The sequence below is a fragment of the Cloeon dipterum genome, chromosome 1 (genome assembly GCF_949628265.1).
Source record: "Cloeon dipterum chromosome 1, ieCloDipt1.1, whole genome shotgun sequence".
Lineage (NCBI taxonomy): Eukaryota > Metazoa > Arthropoda > Insecta > Ephemeroptera > Baetidae > Cloeon > Cloeon dipterum.
This window is the reverse complement of record NC_088786.1, coordinates 25938377-25952339: the sequence shown is the minus strand read 5'-3', so window position 1 is coordinate 25952339 and position 13963 is coordinate 25938377. Positions and strand designations below refer to the sequence as shown.

Genomic DNA, 13963 nt, shown 5'->3' with positions numbered 1-13963 from the left:
TTGGAATCAAGTAAATACAATTAGATGCAAACTTATCATATTTTGAATGTGTACTTAGGCCAAGAAAAATTATATCTTTTACTAAAACCACCAGATTCGCGCGACGCGCAGGTATGGCGTCGGGTGGGGTACAGCACCTAGAAATGGGCACATAGAAATGTGGTTAAAAGAAGCGAGTTTTCAACACAATTATGATATAACTAATTGCATTACATCAATTTATTACGCTTATTGGATCAGAAAAAACACGGGCAAAACTCGCACTGAAAGCAAATGAAGTGCTCAATGTTTCCCACATTCTACATTATCTTGGATCTGACCAGCGGCAACCTATTTCCCCACGTACCTGGTCCTCGGTGACCAAAACTAAAACTGAAGGCTATACATTCTCCATTATTATTAATAAGACCAAAATGTGTATTGAATATATTTATTTTGTTATCCCAAAAGCATATTCACTGAAAACATAATTTTAACCGTTCAAAATCTCATTTATTCAGCAGCTGACATACAAAATCATTTAATACTTAATTGTGTTACACACATACGCCATAGATAAAAAATGACATCAGCACTTTCACACAATAACAACAATACACAATTTACCCATTTCTTTTGTAAAAGTGCACCATAAATAACTTGCTCCCTCCTATAAAGAAGGAATAACTGGCGGCAATGTTATTATGAAAAGAAAAGACTAACTCTCCGTCAGCTTTGATCTCATTTGATGTAAAAACATTGAAATGAAATAGAAAAAATATTTTATGCCAGATGATAGTAGAAAAACGAATAACACAAGTGAAATTTAAAAAAGAAAAAGAAAGAACAACCCTACATGAGAGTATTGAGAGCGGATCGGAATTGACGCAAAGCTAGTGCCATCTCTTCAGCCGGGCAGGAAACTTTCGCAACATGTTCATTCGAGTGGGAATGTTCGAGTTTGCAGGTTTTCATCACTGGTTTATTAGTAAAACTTCTTCGCTTGCGACTCTTTGCTGTCCCTGAGAAAGTTATTTAATCAGATCCTACCGTGAGGTTTTAAATATATATGTCCTACCTGTACAAAGAGTAACCAAGGAGGACGAACAATTGGACAACAGCGACAGTGATGAAAACTGTCGTTGAAACACAGCCTGAGACCGTCGGACAGGGGGGTGGCGGCGCAGAGAGCCTTTGAGCGGCTGCAGCCATGTCCCGCTTGACACTGTTGAGGCCGTCCCTCAACTCAGCAGCCAGCTGCTGCTGGTCGTAGGCGCCACCGACAACGTGCGCCGTACCCTGCTTTTCTTGTGCTTGCTGAATGGCAGATGTTCTTTGATGCAGCTCAACTAAGTACGTTCTGAAATTAAAATAGCATTTTGATAAGGTTGACATAACTTGAGTGTCTTTCCTGAACAAGAAAAAGTTTAAAACATGATTTTCGCGAAGTTACTCTTCCTTCCTGAAAGCCACCACCTTGTTTCATTATTTTTTTTTTCCAAAATTCTTTACGTAATTTTCGAAACACATTTAAAAAGAATTCAATTTTATAAATAATTGATGTGACAAAGTCTTGTGAGGGACTAAAATCGGGTTTAATCTGTTGGAAACTAAGGAAAGCCGTCTTTCAGGTTAACTAGGTTAAAAAACTACTGGAAAAATGATTTTCTTTTTGACAACTTTTTGACTACAACAACAAAAAACATTGATTTTTTTTCCAAAAAATACCAAACAGTATTTTTTATCATTAAAGTTCCAGAAACAATTCCAGGAGAAGACAAACATTTCAGGAAAAATATTATACATTACTGTAGAGGATGCAGAGTTGAGCTACTATTCCTTTTTCATTTTTGGTTCAGGGTATTGCTTTTGTTTGTTGATAAATTGTTATTATGCGCCATTTGTAGGAAAATCGTAGTGCAACAGAGAGATTTTTAATTTGAATTAGTTTTCATCGGACTTCTGACTAGTAAAGTCGCAGTTCTCACAAGTGCCGAGCGATTAATAGCAACAGGCCCGGATCAAGCGGGTCCAAGTGTCCTAGTGTTCCACTTCAATTATAAAAGAAGTTAGGCAGACGTTGTGGAGCAATATTTTAAATTTCTTTCATCAAGCGTATTCTAAGTCACAAGCTTTTTCTATGCCAAGGCTTGAATCAAATTTTCTAGTTGGGAAAAAGTTTAAAACGCTTACTTAAGTTCTCTAGCAGTGTTGACCAGTTCTCTCTGTTGAGTGAGCAGAGCGTCAACTTCATGCCTTGCCATCACAGGTTGTGCGCCTACTTGAGGCGGAACTTGCGCATGCTGGGGTGGCACCGCTTGCCCATTCTGGCCTATTACAGGAATGCCTCCTCCAGACACTGTTTTCATCATGAGTTAATAAATTAACCTTCGCAGCAACAATCTAGACTGAAGACTTACCGACAGTGTGCACCTGGGAGAGCAGGCTGATGGTGCTTTCTTGCCTCCCAACAATTTCACTCAGTTTTCTTCCCATATCACGCAACTCAGCAAACATCTGACTCTGTCCAGAGAAAATCTGGCGAAGTTCACGATCTTGCTCTGTCTCATACTCTTCGCCTTCTCCTTGATGGTCCTCAGGATGCTCGCGTCGGTAGCTGTTGATATTAATTTGGGATGCGTGTTTAGAAAAGCGGGATTTTTTCCCATCAAAATGAAATGGGGCTACATTTAATTTCTTTCACTTCTAAATTGTTTCCAATGATCTGCAATAATATTATGTGCATGAAAAGAAATAGCGAGAAAAATAACAGAAAAAATGAAATTTTTAATAAGGCTCTCTTTCACCGCAAAACAGAATTTGCAATTTACATCAAAGAATACAATGTTAACTTTCTTGCTATTTCTTTTCATGCACATAATATTACTGCAGATCAATGGAAACAATTTAGAAGTGTAAGAAATATTTATCGATCAAGAGAACAAAAATAAAGTTACAATTAGTCGCTATTTAAATTTAATAAATAATAATAATAATTACTCTTCACGTTGCTTATCCAGCTTTTTCTGGTACTCTTCATATTCGTGCGCCAGCTTTTCCTGATCTGCATCGATTGGAAGAGGGATAGTTGGAGGAGATTGGCCAGGCACATGCAGACTGGTAGTGAGGAAAGACAGGGCATCATGGTCATCAGCTAAGCCTCCAGTGGCAGCAGTCAGACCAAAATGGCCGTATTTGGGCAGGACTACATTTTCCGCACGGATGCAAACTTCATAATCCTCATCATTGTTAGTCATGCCACTGTGGAAGTGCACCTGTGAGAGGCTATTAGGATCCTACTTGTAATCATAAGGCATGAACAACTCACAGTGAGAACATGTTGGTAATATTCGATCTTGGCCTTTGTCGGGAACGGCTTGTTACGGAAATCTCGCAGACATCCAGCAAGAAGCTGCGTGGATCCATCACTGAAATTTATTTTCACTGTAGTCCACACTAATTTCTAAACGACGGAACTCACTTCTGGTGGTCAAAGACTTTAGTGCCGTCGTTGTGTATGGCCATGATGTAGGGGTTATTGTGCTTGTTGTCATTGTCAAACGAGTCGAAAATAACGCCAAGACCGTTCCACTGGTCTGCACTGCCGAATACAGGACCGTCATGGCCTCCTGGGGTCTCCGAGTACCAGAAGGCCTGAATAATTTATAGGTAAGCTATGGCTAACGTGGCATTTAAAATAAATACCAATCCATCAGCTCCAACGCGGCCTCTGCCAGTTACCCTAAAAGTAACTTCAGCTTCCCACCAATCAAATGAGGTTTTTTCTTTTGACCATATTCCACCTTTCTGACTTCTTAGGGAAGGTGCTATCCGGACATTCTCTTCACTGGCAATAGCATCTGTGGATGGTAAATAATTTAATTTGATCTGATGACAAAGTAATTCAATTTTAAGTTTTGAGGGCCCAAACATAACGAGAATAACGATAATTTTGGAAGCAATATGAAGTGGATGGAATAACGATTTTTAGCTATCAATTGATTGCACTGATTATAACATGAAGTCTAAGGTCTTATCATATTTGACGAACATCACTCGTCTAAAAGAACACAAAGAACATTTTTTTTTGTTTGACATTAATGATACCAAGTAACAGACAAGGAAATAAAGCAAAACTGACCTAATTTTTCAAGTTACATATTTTTACATATTAGTGTAGCAAAAAATTGTCTTTTAAACACCACTTTCATTGTAATAATTTAATTTAAATATTAGCATAGTCAATTTTTTTATCTCCGTCATTCCTTGGCAATCGTGACAGAAAGTGAATGGTTTTTTGATAAAATTTAATCGCATTGTTTACCCCCTTGTAGAAAGCACGTGGATATTCTAAATAAAAAATGAACTTCCTGAACAAATAATGGTAGATGATGTATCAATTTTTCATTCAAGGCATTGTGGCAAAAACGTGAATTTGAGGGACTGGTCGAAAAGCAGCTGGAGACCGGCTTGACTGGACTTACTTCCTCCGTATTGCCAGAAAGGCACACTGCCGTCCTTCTGCGCCAGATAGGGTGGCTTGAAGCTGTACTTGTACTCGAATCGGCGGTGAGGTGCCGAGCCATCGTTACCGCGAGCAATCGCCAAAATTATTGCCGAAACCAGCAAGAGCCACCTCACCTCCGCTGCCATTTTCAATCCTTGTCCACCTGTGAGTTGGAATTTTACTATTGGCTGACGTGGAACGCCGTCTTTTGTTTTCGATGAAAGTGCGCGATCAAGAAGTGTTTATCGACACTAATGCAAAGCCTGTAAACTGTAAAGCATGGTGTTTGTGTGTTATCTTGCTTTAAACTTGCACTTCGATTATACGGATTATACGACTGGTATTGGTACCATCTTATCTTTAAAGATTTTTCTGCTTATGAATAGCATTCGTATTTGCAGTTAATAATATGTATTATATTTCAAAAGAGTAATACAACACTACAGGAAAACATGACAAAAAATATATCCACACAGCGCAGTTAATAAATTTTCCACCTCACTGTTTACGATAAAAATCTCAGCATTATGAGACCAGGATACTCATTGTAAAAAACGTGCATATTTGATATTTAGCTATGTGAATTATTATGTGTCTAAACATTTTTAGGGGGATATAACACACAATACATGATAATATTTTTTAACTAACAGCGCAGAATTAAAAACGATGAAGCCGATGATGCGTTTTTGGTGTGGGCCCTTTATCGCTCCTACCCATTTTTCGCATATTTCCCCCTGAATGTTATCTCTGCAGGTTGTCATAAATTAATTCTGTTTCCACAATATGTGTGGTTAATCAAATTTGTTTTTTATTTTGTTTGTGGCTTTGTGTGCGCTTCAAAATTTAGCAACTTTTCAATAAATTCATGACGTGAGAACTATATGTACGTGGAAAATTTGTCGAGTACAAGTACATGTAATAAAATACATTTTCATGACGCATATGAACGTATTTAAAATTAATTGAAGTAAAATAACGACGCTGATTAAAAATCACTTTTGAACTAGCGTAACTGAAATAGAGCGTAACCCAAGACAGGAAACCAAAACTGGAAACCGGAATCCGGTCCTTTTCCGGTTTTTCACACGGAACCGGAAATATTTTAACCGGAACAGGACCGGACAGGATTTTCTCCAAATAGTTGAAACAATTAAGAACTGGAAACAACCGGAATAATTTTTTCCGGAACTGGAAAGACAGGATGGGAAAATCTGTTCTTGTATACGCTCTAAACTGAAAACCGGAAACTGGAAATCTGAATTGTTCCTAAAAATCTGCGGGGCGAGACAGGAATTTTTATTTTGTGTTTCCAATCACCTCCAAACGTGATTAATAATAATTTTACAATTGTAAATTTTGATATTGGAACAGTAAAATGCAGGCTTTTTTTCAGAATAAGGCAGTACATCATATAGTAATGGAAAAATATTCCGGAATACTCTCTACTAAAAAAAAGAAGCTTTAAAGTAGTTAAAATAAAAGAAATAAAAAAAATACTTCGTCTTAATTATACAAAGAAGAAAAAAACACCACAACATCCCACATTGCATCTAGACATTTTTCTTCTTAAATTTAAAATATGATCATTAAAGAGTCACCGTTGTGATTATTTATTTTTTCAATTTTAATAATTAATCATTCGCAATCATGCAAATATTTTAGCATTACAGCGCGTATTAAAAATCTTACAAGCAAAAATTCTCAAATTAATTGGTAATACAAAATAACATAATTTTGACAGTTTTATAATTTCATCGGCGCGATGAAACAGTGGTGCATTATTATTTTTTCTTGCTCTTCGCCGTCTTGGGTCTTGGATCTCACCAGATCTCACTCCGGTCGTTTTTAGTGTGCTATCATGCGCAGATCATTCTGCGCACCTGCACATCGAATGGGTTTGGTACTGATGGTATGGTTTCAATATGGCGGAATGTCAACATTAGAGCGTGTTGTTTCTCATTTTCCAGAGGCTATCGTTCGAAATCTTCTGGACAAAAGCGTGTGACCTCGTGTCGGACAGCCGTGGTGAATATTGTCCGTTGATATGAAGCGATTGTCGTTTTCGCTTTAGAGCTAGGAACGACGCCAGGAACATCATGAATGGATCGTTTGAGGGTGCAACGCAAAAGGGTGCCATACCCAAGGCGAAGGTCGCCGCAAACAGGGTTGTAGACCCAAGTACCGACAACAACAACTCGAGGAATTCGCTCTACAGCGAGGATATTGAAGATGAAGAGACAGCGGGCAGGTCTCGGCGGTCGTCGTCACCGCGTCCTTCAACTTCAGCACCCATCCGCCCAGTGACCTTGAACTGCACACCGCGGTATTAAAAGCGATTTACAACGAATTAAAAAATAGACATAATTAAACAGATTCATCCGCGCCGCAGGATTTGAAACCTTAAATATTATTGCTATTAATTATGTACTGCCACAAAATTAACAGTCCAATTTTATCTATATATAGAAATTCATTTGTAAAGTAAATTATCAATACATATACCATTTTGAAAACTTCATGATTGTGGATTTTTTATATTATATTTGCGTTTCAGATGGAGGTTGGAGGAGACGTCTAGTCAAGGGAAGAAGGAAGAGGCGGGGCTCTTGGATTGTGATATGGACTTGAACGTGCTGCCGAAGCAGATGCTGCAAGACTTGTGTACTTTAAATGGTGACTGTGATATTTGTGGGAGAACCACCAATGGCAAGTACAAAACGTGTCATTCAAATGGCGATGAAAGGACTGACGGAGAAGAATCTGACGATGAAGATGAAGGTGACGAGGAAGATGGGGCTGTAGGAGGTGAAGAACTCCTCTTAGAGGTTGGTACTATCCAAAGAGCCAATAAGTAGTTTATATTTTTATTTATGTTTTCAAAAGCAAAAATATAACAGTCGAATGTTTAGAATGAAATCATTAAATTTTGCAGGTTTTCTGCTTTCATCTCTCATCTCATTCACACACTTCCATTATTTTGTTTCACATTGTATTATCTTGAAGCTACTATATTGCCGCATGAAAAGAGCACTGTGTATTTTTCTCACTGAGTTACATGATAATTCAAATTTATGTGAGGAAGTCCTGTGTGCTGTTATAAAACTTTTTTTCAAAATCTTCAAAAGTTATTTTGTTGTTTTTCGTAGGTACTCCCCATTCGTAGCAGCCCTGACTCTGGCGAGGGTGAAATGGAAACCCACAAATCGCGATCTCCTTCATGTTCCTGGGACCAGCAGAGTATTTCGTCAGGTGACGAATGCTTCTACAGGTACCGGGGCGAAGACGACGAGCCGAGATTGGCACCTCCAATTGAAAACTTGCCTCCGAACAATGATGAAAGGCGCCGGTCTTCGTCTCCGGAAATGGACTACCTGGAAATGGACTTTGACCCCAGCTCTGATTGGGGCGGAGACGAAGCATGCCCTGATGAAGATGGGCGACAGCCACAGCAAGAGCAGCAGCATCCACAACAACAACAACCGCCACAGGAAGCAGCTCCACCTGATTTACAAAGACCGACCCCAGAACCAGTTGCCATGCAGCTTGTCCAAGAGGCGCCCCCCACGCCGCCACCCCCAGCACCTATAATAAGACCGGCAGCCAGGGTACCAAGGTAATATTTTTGTCCTGGTTGTAGACTGAGGCACATCTCATATTTCAATATTCAGGGAGGAAAGCTGCAGAGAAATGCTGATCTGGTCACAAATGCAAGCGGCGGAATTGATGCAACCGGCCTCGACGCCACTGTATGCGGCAGCCAACTCAATTTTCTACGCCTTGCACGCCCTTGGATCAAGTACCACTAGGGAAAACATCGTCAGCTATTTGAACGAAGCACACCCGATGCAGTCTGTGCCGCAAACCATAGTCGGTTACCTTAAATACAGAGCCTCTCACACATACCTTCTCCCATTTGCGCAAGCTTATCCGATTTTCACTGGAAACGATTTGGCAAGAGCATTTGGAACCATATCGCAGGATCACATTAAGGCTAGATTTTTCCCGATTCTCTCGAGAAACCTGCTCCATTCTGGCAGGCTTTGCAGACTGATTACACTTTGGTTAAGTAGAGGTGCGTTTTAATTTTAATTTACATCTGGATTCAACACTAATTAAGTTATTTGAATCAGGTGTTATTCCAATTGTCACATTCTCTCTGGCATTGACGGACAATCATCGGCATGAAATGATTTTTGGTGCAAATGGCAACGGTGTGTACACAATGGCAGATCCTAACAATCTGCTGACAGAGCAGGCTCTGAAATCAAGACTGGCTGAGCAAGGCACCACAAGTGTATCTCATTCGGACGTGCTGTCCAGGTATAGCAGAGACCAGAATCTTCAGCCTCTCTTGGATATGTGCTTGCCATGGGTGACCAACAATGTCTTAGGTAAAGAGTGTATGTCTAACAAAATGATCGTGTAAGCCATTTTCTTATTTTCCAGGCACCGTTGTTGGCATTTTGAGATCTAAATCTTTTCACAACCAGTCACCCTCCCCGACGTCTCCAGGTAGCAGTCATCATCATCACCACCACCATCAGCAACCCCCACTGACTTTTCCCCTGCCGCTGCTTAGCGTGTCAGGAGTGACTTTGGTATATCTTGGCTCAGGCATAAACTGCAGCATTATTGAATCCATGCAAAATATGGATGCAACCGAATAGACTTTTTCACACACGCGCGGAAAGCTCTTGATTCAATGAGTGCCTGAATAGTATGCCAATAATGATTTCATCAAATTACGCTTTTATCTTTTCTAGCAGAGTCAATGTCAACTTGTTAACTGATCTTTACATTTGATGTAAACTTTCCTGAGCGTATAATAACTGATTGACTGCGTAATCATTTAAACTTTTTTGTAGATAAATATTTTTGAACTTGACTCTTTCTTTAAGTATATTATACAGTAAAAATTCCATGTAACATCAGAAATAAATCAAAAGTTACTTATATGATGCTCTTTTATTGTTTGTATAAAAATTTATTTTGCGATTGGACGGAATCGTTTCGTTGTGAATCTTGAGTTGCTCAAAGAGATCTTCACTTTAAAGGAAATGTATAATGTATATCAATTTCTAAGAGGTAAAGCTTCAAGTATCATTTGATGTGAATGATATCAATTTAACAGCAACATGTGTCTTATGTCTTGTCTTAACGTCTCTAAAACTACAACCTATGCCAAGCAAAAAATGCAACTAGGGAAATCGACAAAGCAATAATTGCACTTGTGGGGCGAATGTGAGTTGAGCTGTTACAACCATCCTCAGAGCAGTAGCATTCCTCCCAATAAACACCGTTTTCGTGAACGCCCCAGTTGCAGACTCCGGTAACTCCCGTGTCAGAGACAGAAGCGCAGCGCCTAATAACTTGCCGCCACCTGCCATCCCCTGGAAATTGCAAGCGAAATTAAAGAAATCTGAATTGCACGTAATGTAATGTATTTTTGCTTACAAATAAATCCTATTGGTCCCTGCTGAGTAATTTTCATGCAGAAAGTTCCTGGGGTGTGCGACTCATCACTGATGCAGTCAACAGCAATGTGGTTTTCTGGATTGAACTCATCATATGCGCCACAATTATCCACACCTTTTTCTTCTTGAGCAGAAGAACACTGGTAGCATCGGATGGCGTTTCCTAAAATGCGATCAATTATAAAATTCAATTTTTAACTTTTATCAGAGCAAGCGATGTCAAATCAATCATATCAGCAAAAGATTTTTTATATTTATCCTTACCAAATGCAACTGCGCCAAAAAGGATAAAAACGTGCATCAACATCTTTGTCATTTTGCAGTGGGATACAAAATAAGAGCCTCAAAAATAGCAAATAATTTGAGAGCGGTCGGTTTGTTTAGGGCAACGCCTAGATTTCAGTTGTAAACAGGTGTGGGACTGCTGACAATGAGTGCGGAGTGTTCCATGCATTCTCTCCTCCCTCCTTCAATCTTCCTCAGGGCCCCACTTGCAAATCCCAGGGTGATGAAGAGGGGAGTGGTATGAAAACGATTCAAACTGGAACAAAATAACCGGTTACAAACAACTTGTTAAAAATTAGGGTATTATTAAAACCACAAAACCGGTTTTTAACAGTTAGTTAAAAAATCTGATGGGCGCTTTCGTTTCCTCATGCATTGAAATATTAATTGGTTTAACATACGCATGCGCGGAAAAAAGGAGTGGGGTTCTCGAACAGTTCCTACTTGCGCAAGCCGTCACCACGATTGAAATCAGAGAAAAACATTTTACGTCAGGGTTTAGGCGAATATCCAACGAAAACTTTCAGCTCATCATGTCTTACGCATACTTGTTTAAGTACATCATTATTGGAGACACAGGTTAGTGCTGCTTAAATGTTTGGGGGTCATAGACAAACCTGGAAAGGCGTAAATGCCAAGTGCGTCCAATTATTGATTATGTAGGCTGGCTGTTGTCATCGGCCATATGATACAGTCATAGTCGTATGACTGTCTAAATGCGAATTAATTTTTTTTCTTGTCCCTTTTTAGGCGTGGGCAAGTCCTGTCTTCTTTTGCAGTTCACAGACAAACGCTTCCAACCCGTACATGATCTCACAATTGGTATGTAAGCAATTATTCCGTTGAAAAATTAGATACATTATACCTCTAGAGTGTTTTGCTGATATTGCTTTCCTTGTTATCTTTACTACGTAGGCGTTGAGTTCGGTGCCCGCATGATCACCATTGATGGAAAACAAATCAAACTTCAAATATGGGATACCGTAAGTTTAGCAACTTGGCAAAATACATACTCGTGCTATGTTGTCTGCAATGAGATATATTAATTTTTTTTAATTTTCCGGCAGGCTGGTCAGGAGGCCTTCCGCTCAATCACAAGATCGTACTACAGAGGTGCAGCTGGAGCGCTTCTTGTGTATGACATCACCCGCCGAGACACTTTCAACCACCTAACCACTTGGCTAGAGGATGCACGTCAACATTCCAACTCAAACATGGTTATAATGTTGATTGGCAACAAAAGGTAGAAGTTCACTTCCGGGAGTTATGGTCCGCTTATAACTTTAATTTCAGTGATCTCGAAGGCCGCAGAGAGGTAAAACGCGAAGAAGGCGAAGCCTTTGCCAGGGAGCATGGCCTAATTTTCATGGAAACCTCTGCCAAAACCGCCGCCAACGTTGAGGAGGCTTTCATCAACACAGCAAAGGAGGTTTATGAGAAAATTCAGGAGGGTGTTTTTGACATCAATAATGAGGTTTGGAAAAAATTTAATACACCTAGTTACTGTTCCCAATTCATTAAAAAAACATTAGTAATGCCAAAGATGTTTACGATGACATAATTGTTTAATATCAACCACTGGGTCTTCTTTGTTGATATTATTTCAATGGCTATATTAAAAATAATATTGGTGAAAGTATAACATGACTGTGTACAAAGTCAACATAAAAAGTTTATTACACATCACTGAAAGATAAAATTTGACAAAAAATATAAGTTTTTGATAAAATGGCACTCATATGTGAAATATTTTATTCCAGGCGAACGGAATCAAGATTGGACCCCAGCACTCGCCAACAAACCCCTCATTACCTTCTGGGGGTCAAGGGGGCATGCAGGGCGGCGGATGCTGTTAAAAGGCGCGCTCTCCATCTGAGACTGGCGATAATTTTAGTTAATTCTTCAATACCTTTCTATGACATGATTTGTGCAGTTCTCAAGACAGGGCAGGCTGGGTGATAGGTTGCTTAGCACACGTTTTGTTAAACCCATCACAGTGTACCAGGCCGTAGTTAATTCCCTCATTTTTCTTTTCATATGTTGCACTCTTTGTTTATTCCCACAAACCTCCCGGTCACATTTAAAATGCTAGATCCATTTTATCTTTCTTAAATACATGATTGAAGAATTGTTTTCTGAAAAAGGAATTAATCGTAGCATCTTCAGTTGAATTTTATTTAATCTGGCACCATTGAGTGAATTTTAAGTTGTGGGAAGACTATGGTTAAAAGCTGAACTTTTTCAGTGTTGTATTGCTGAATACGTTAACAACTATGAAGGAAGAATGTGAAAATGACAAACTGGGAAAGATGGACGAAAATTTAATGTATTGTAACCCTTATAACATAATTAATTATCTAGACATTGTATTTATTACCCTGCAGGGAACAATGCAGATCCAAAATGCGCACCTTTTAGTTTGATTCATTTTCACGTTCGGAAGAGTCAAAATGAATACCTGGAAATTGTCTAAAGGCTCCTTTTGTTGACAAAACCTTCCGCTGTATGCAAAACGGCTGGATGAGGAACAATTTTTGTACAGCAACCCTGCCTCCACTATTGCTGTTTCTTTATTTCGCCTATGATTCAAATTTATTTCAATGAAACGCCCATGACCCGGAATTGGCAAGTTACTGGCTGGCAGGGTTTGATATAAATAAGGCTGGTGTTTATAATCTAATCTCGCAAATGAAAGTGATTCTGTTCTTGACAATTGCTTGCAGTAGTTGCGTCAGGTGACCATTTAAACACGACAACTCTTTGAAGCCTTTTTTAGCGTAGCATCGTTTTCCCGTGTAGCGCTTAAAATAAACAAAAAAGAAGAAATGTATAATTAAACTATTTCAGACTTTTTATAAACATAATGAAGTACTTCACCAGCATTGATTAGATTGTGCAATCCACCTTTATTGTCAATGTAGAAGAGTGCAAAATGAGTCTATAGGCATTGTGGAGCTCATTACTAGTCTTTGCATTGCGACGAATCGAGATTTTGTGTTGAATTAAAATGGGATTTCTATCAACTGTTTTAACCCCTCACAAACACTCCCTAAAACTGCACCCTTGGTCAGTGGATATACCAATTAATTAATATTTTAAGTAAATCTATGTAATTTTCTTACAGCACTTTTGAAATTGCGTGCAATCTCTTCGTCGCGTTCATGAAGTGTCTGAAAAATGCTTGTGTGCTGTATGATTTAGCGGATCATGACTGTTTTAAATTGTGCTGCATTTTCGTAATCTGATTTTTTTACCAGCGCAGCAGCATCAATTTCAAAATTATATATATTTTCTGTATGTTGTAAACTATTCATCAAATTGTGGAATACAATAACATATTATATTCTCGCGATTATTAAATCAGTACAGCACTGTACACTCATTGTCTGCATCTAATTTTCCTTTTTCATTACTTATTAACCCACTCAACCTCTGATGACTATATCGAAATTATGATAAAACAGTAACATTTTTATTATTATAATATAATATTAATTTAATTTATTTATTTTTTGCTGCAACAAGAGGTATATATTTTTCATAACATGATCTTGTATAGTTTCACTAAACTCCGCGTCAGTTTTACTAATGTCACTTAAGAATGATGTCTTCCTTGGTAAGTGCCAGTTTTTAGATTCGTAAATAATTATATTGATTCAAATTTTCTTAAAATTCAATTTTCAATTATTAATATTTGTTTAATCTTGAATGAATT

At 38.7% G+C, this 13963-nt stretch overlaps 4 protein-coding genes across 4 annotated transcripts; 2 read left to right on the top strand and 2 right to left on the bottom strand.

Annotated features, from left to right (window-relative positions):
* Positions 1 to 416: 416 nt before the first annotated feature.
* Positions 417 to 4705, bottom strand: ergic53 (protein ERGIC-53). Its single transcript, XM_065496687.1, has 9 exons — positions 4464 to 4705; positions 3685 to 3839; positions 3461 to 3633; positions 3308 to 3407; positions 2980 to 3254; positions 2400 to 2596; positions 2173 to 2338; positions 1058 to 1339; positions 417 to 1001 (listed from the first exon to the last, which is right to left on the bottom strand). The coding sequence occupies exons 1-9, from the start codon at positions 4630 to 4632 to the stop codon at positions 965 to 967; spliced, it is 1554 nt and encodes a 517-aa protein (XP_065352759.1). The 5' UTR covers positions 4633 to 4705; the 3' UTR covers positions 417 to 964.
* Positions 4706 to 6383: 1678 nt separating this feature from the next.
* On the top strand, positions 6384 to 9444 carry LOC135934808 (uncharacterized). The gene is made up of 6 exons (XM_065476801.1): positions 6384 to 6812; positions 7044 to 7314; positions 7636 to 8102; positions 8158 to 8561; positions 8620 to 8880; positions 8936 to 9444. The coding sequence occupies exons 1-6, from the start codon at positions 6586 to 6588 to the stop codon at positions 9154 to 9156; spliced, it is 1851 nt and encodes a 616-aa protein (XP_065332873.1). The 5' UTR covers positions 6384 to 6585; the 3' UTR covers positions 9157 to 9444.
* On the bottom strand, positions 9436 to 10477 carry LOC135934826 (uncharacterized). Its single transcript, XM_065476824.1, has 3 exons — positions 10228 to 10477; positions 9944 to 10126; positions 9436 to 9879 (listed from the first exon to the last, which is right to left on the bottom strand). Exons 1-3 carry the CDS (start codon positions 10277 to 10279, stop codon positions 9659 to 9661), a joined length of 456 nt encoding a protein of 151 aa, XP_065332896.1. The 5' UTR covers positions 10280 to 10477; the 3' UTR covers positions 9436 to 9658.
* Positions 10478 to 10666: 189 nt separating this feature from the next.
* On the top strand, positions 10667 to 13644 carry Rab2 (RAS oncogene family member Rab2). The gene is made up of 6 exons (XM_065476812.1): positions 10667 to 10827; positions 10999 to 11070; positions 11164 to 11231; positions 11316 to 11491; positions 11542 to 11722; positions 12009 to 13644. The coding sequence occupies exons 1-6, from the start codon at positions 10782 to 10784 to the stop codon at positions 12102 to 12104; spliced, it is 639 nt and encodes a 212-aa protein (XP_065332884.1). The 5' UTR covers positions 10667 to 10781; the 3' UTR covers positions 12105 to 13644.
* The last annotated feature ends 319 nt before the right edge of the window (positions 13645 to 13963 follow it).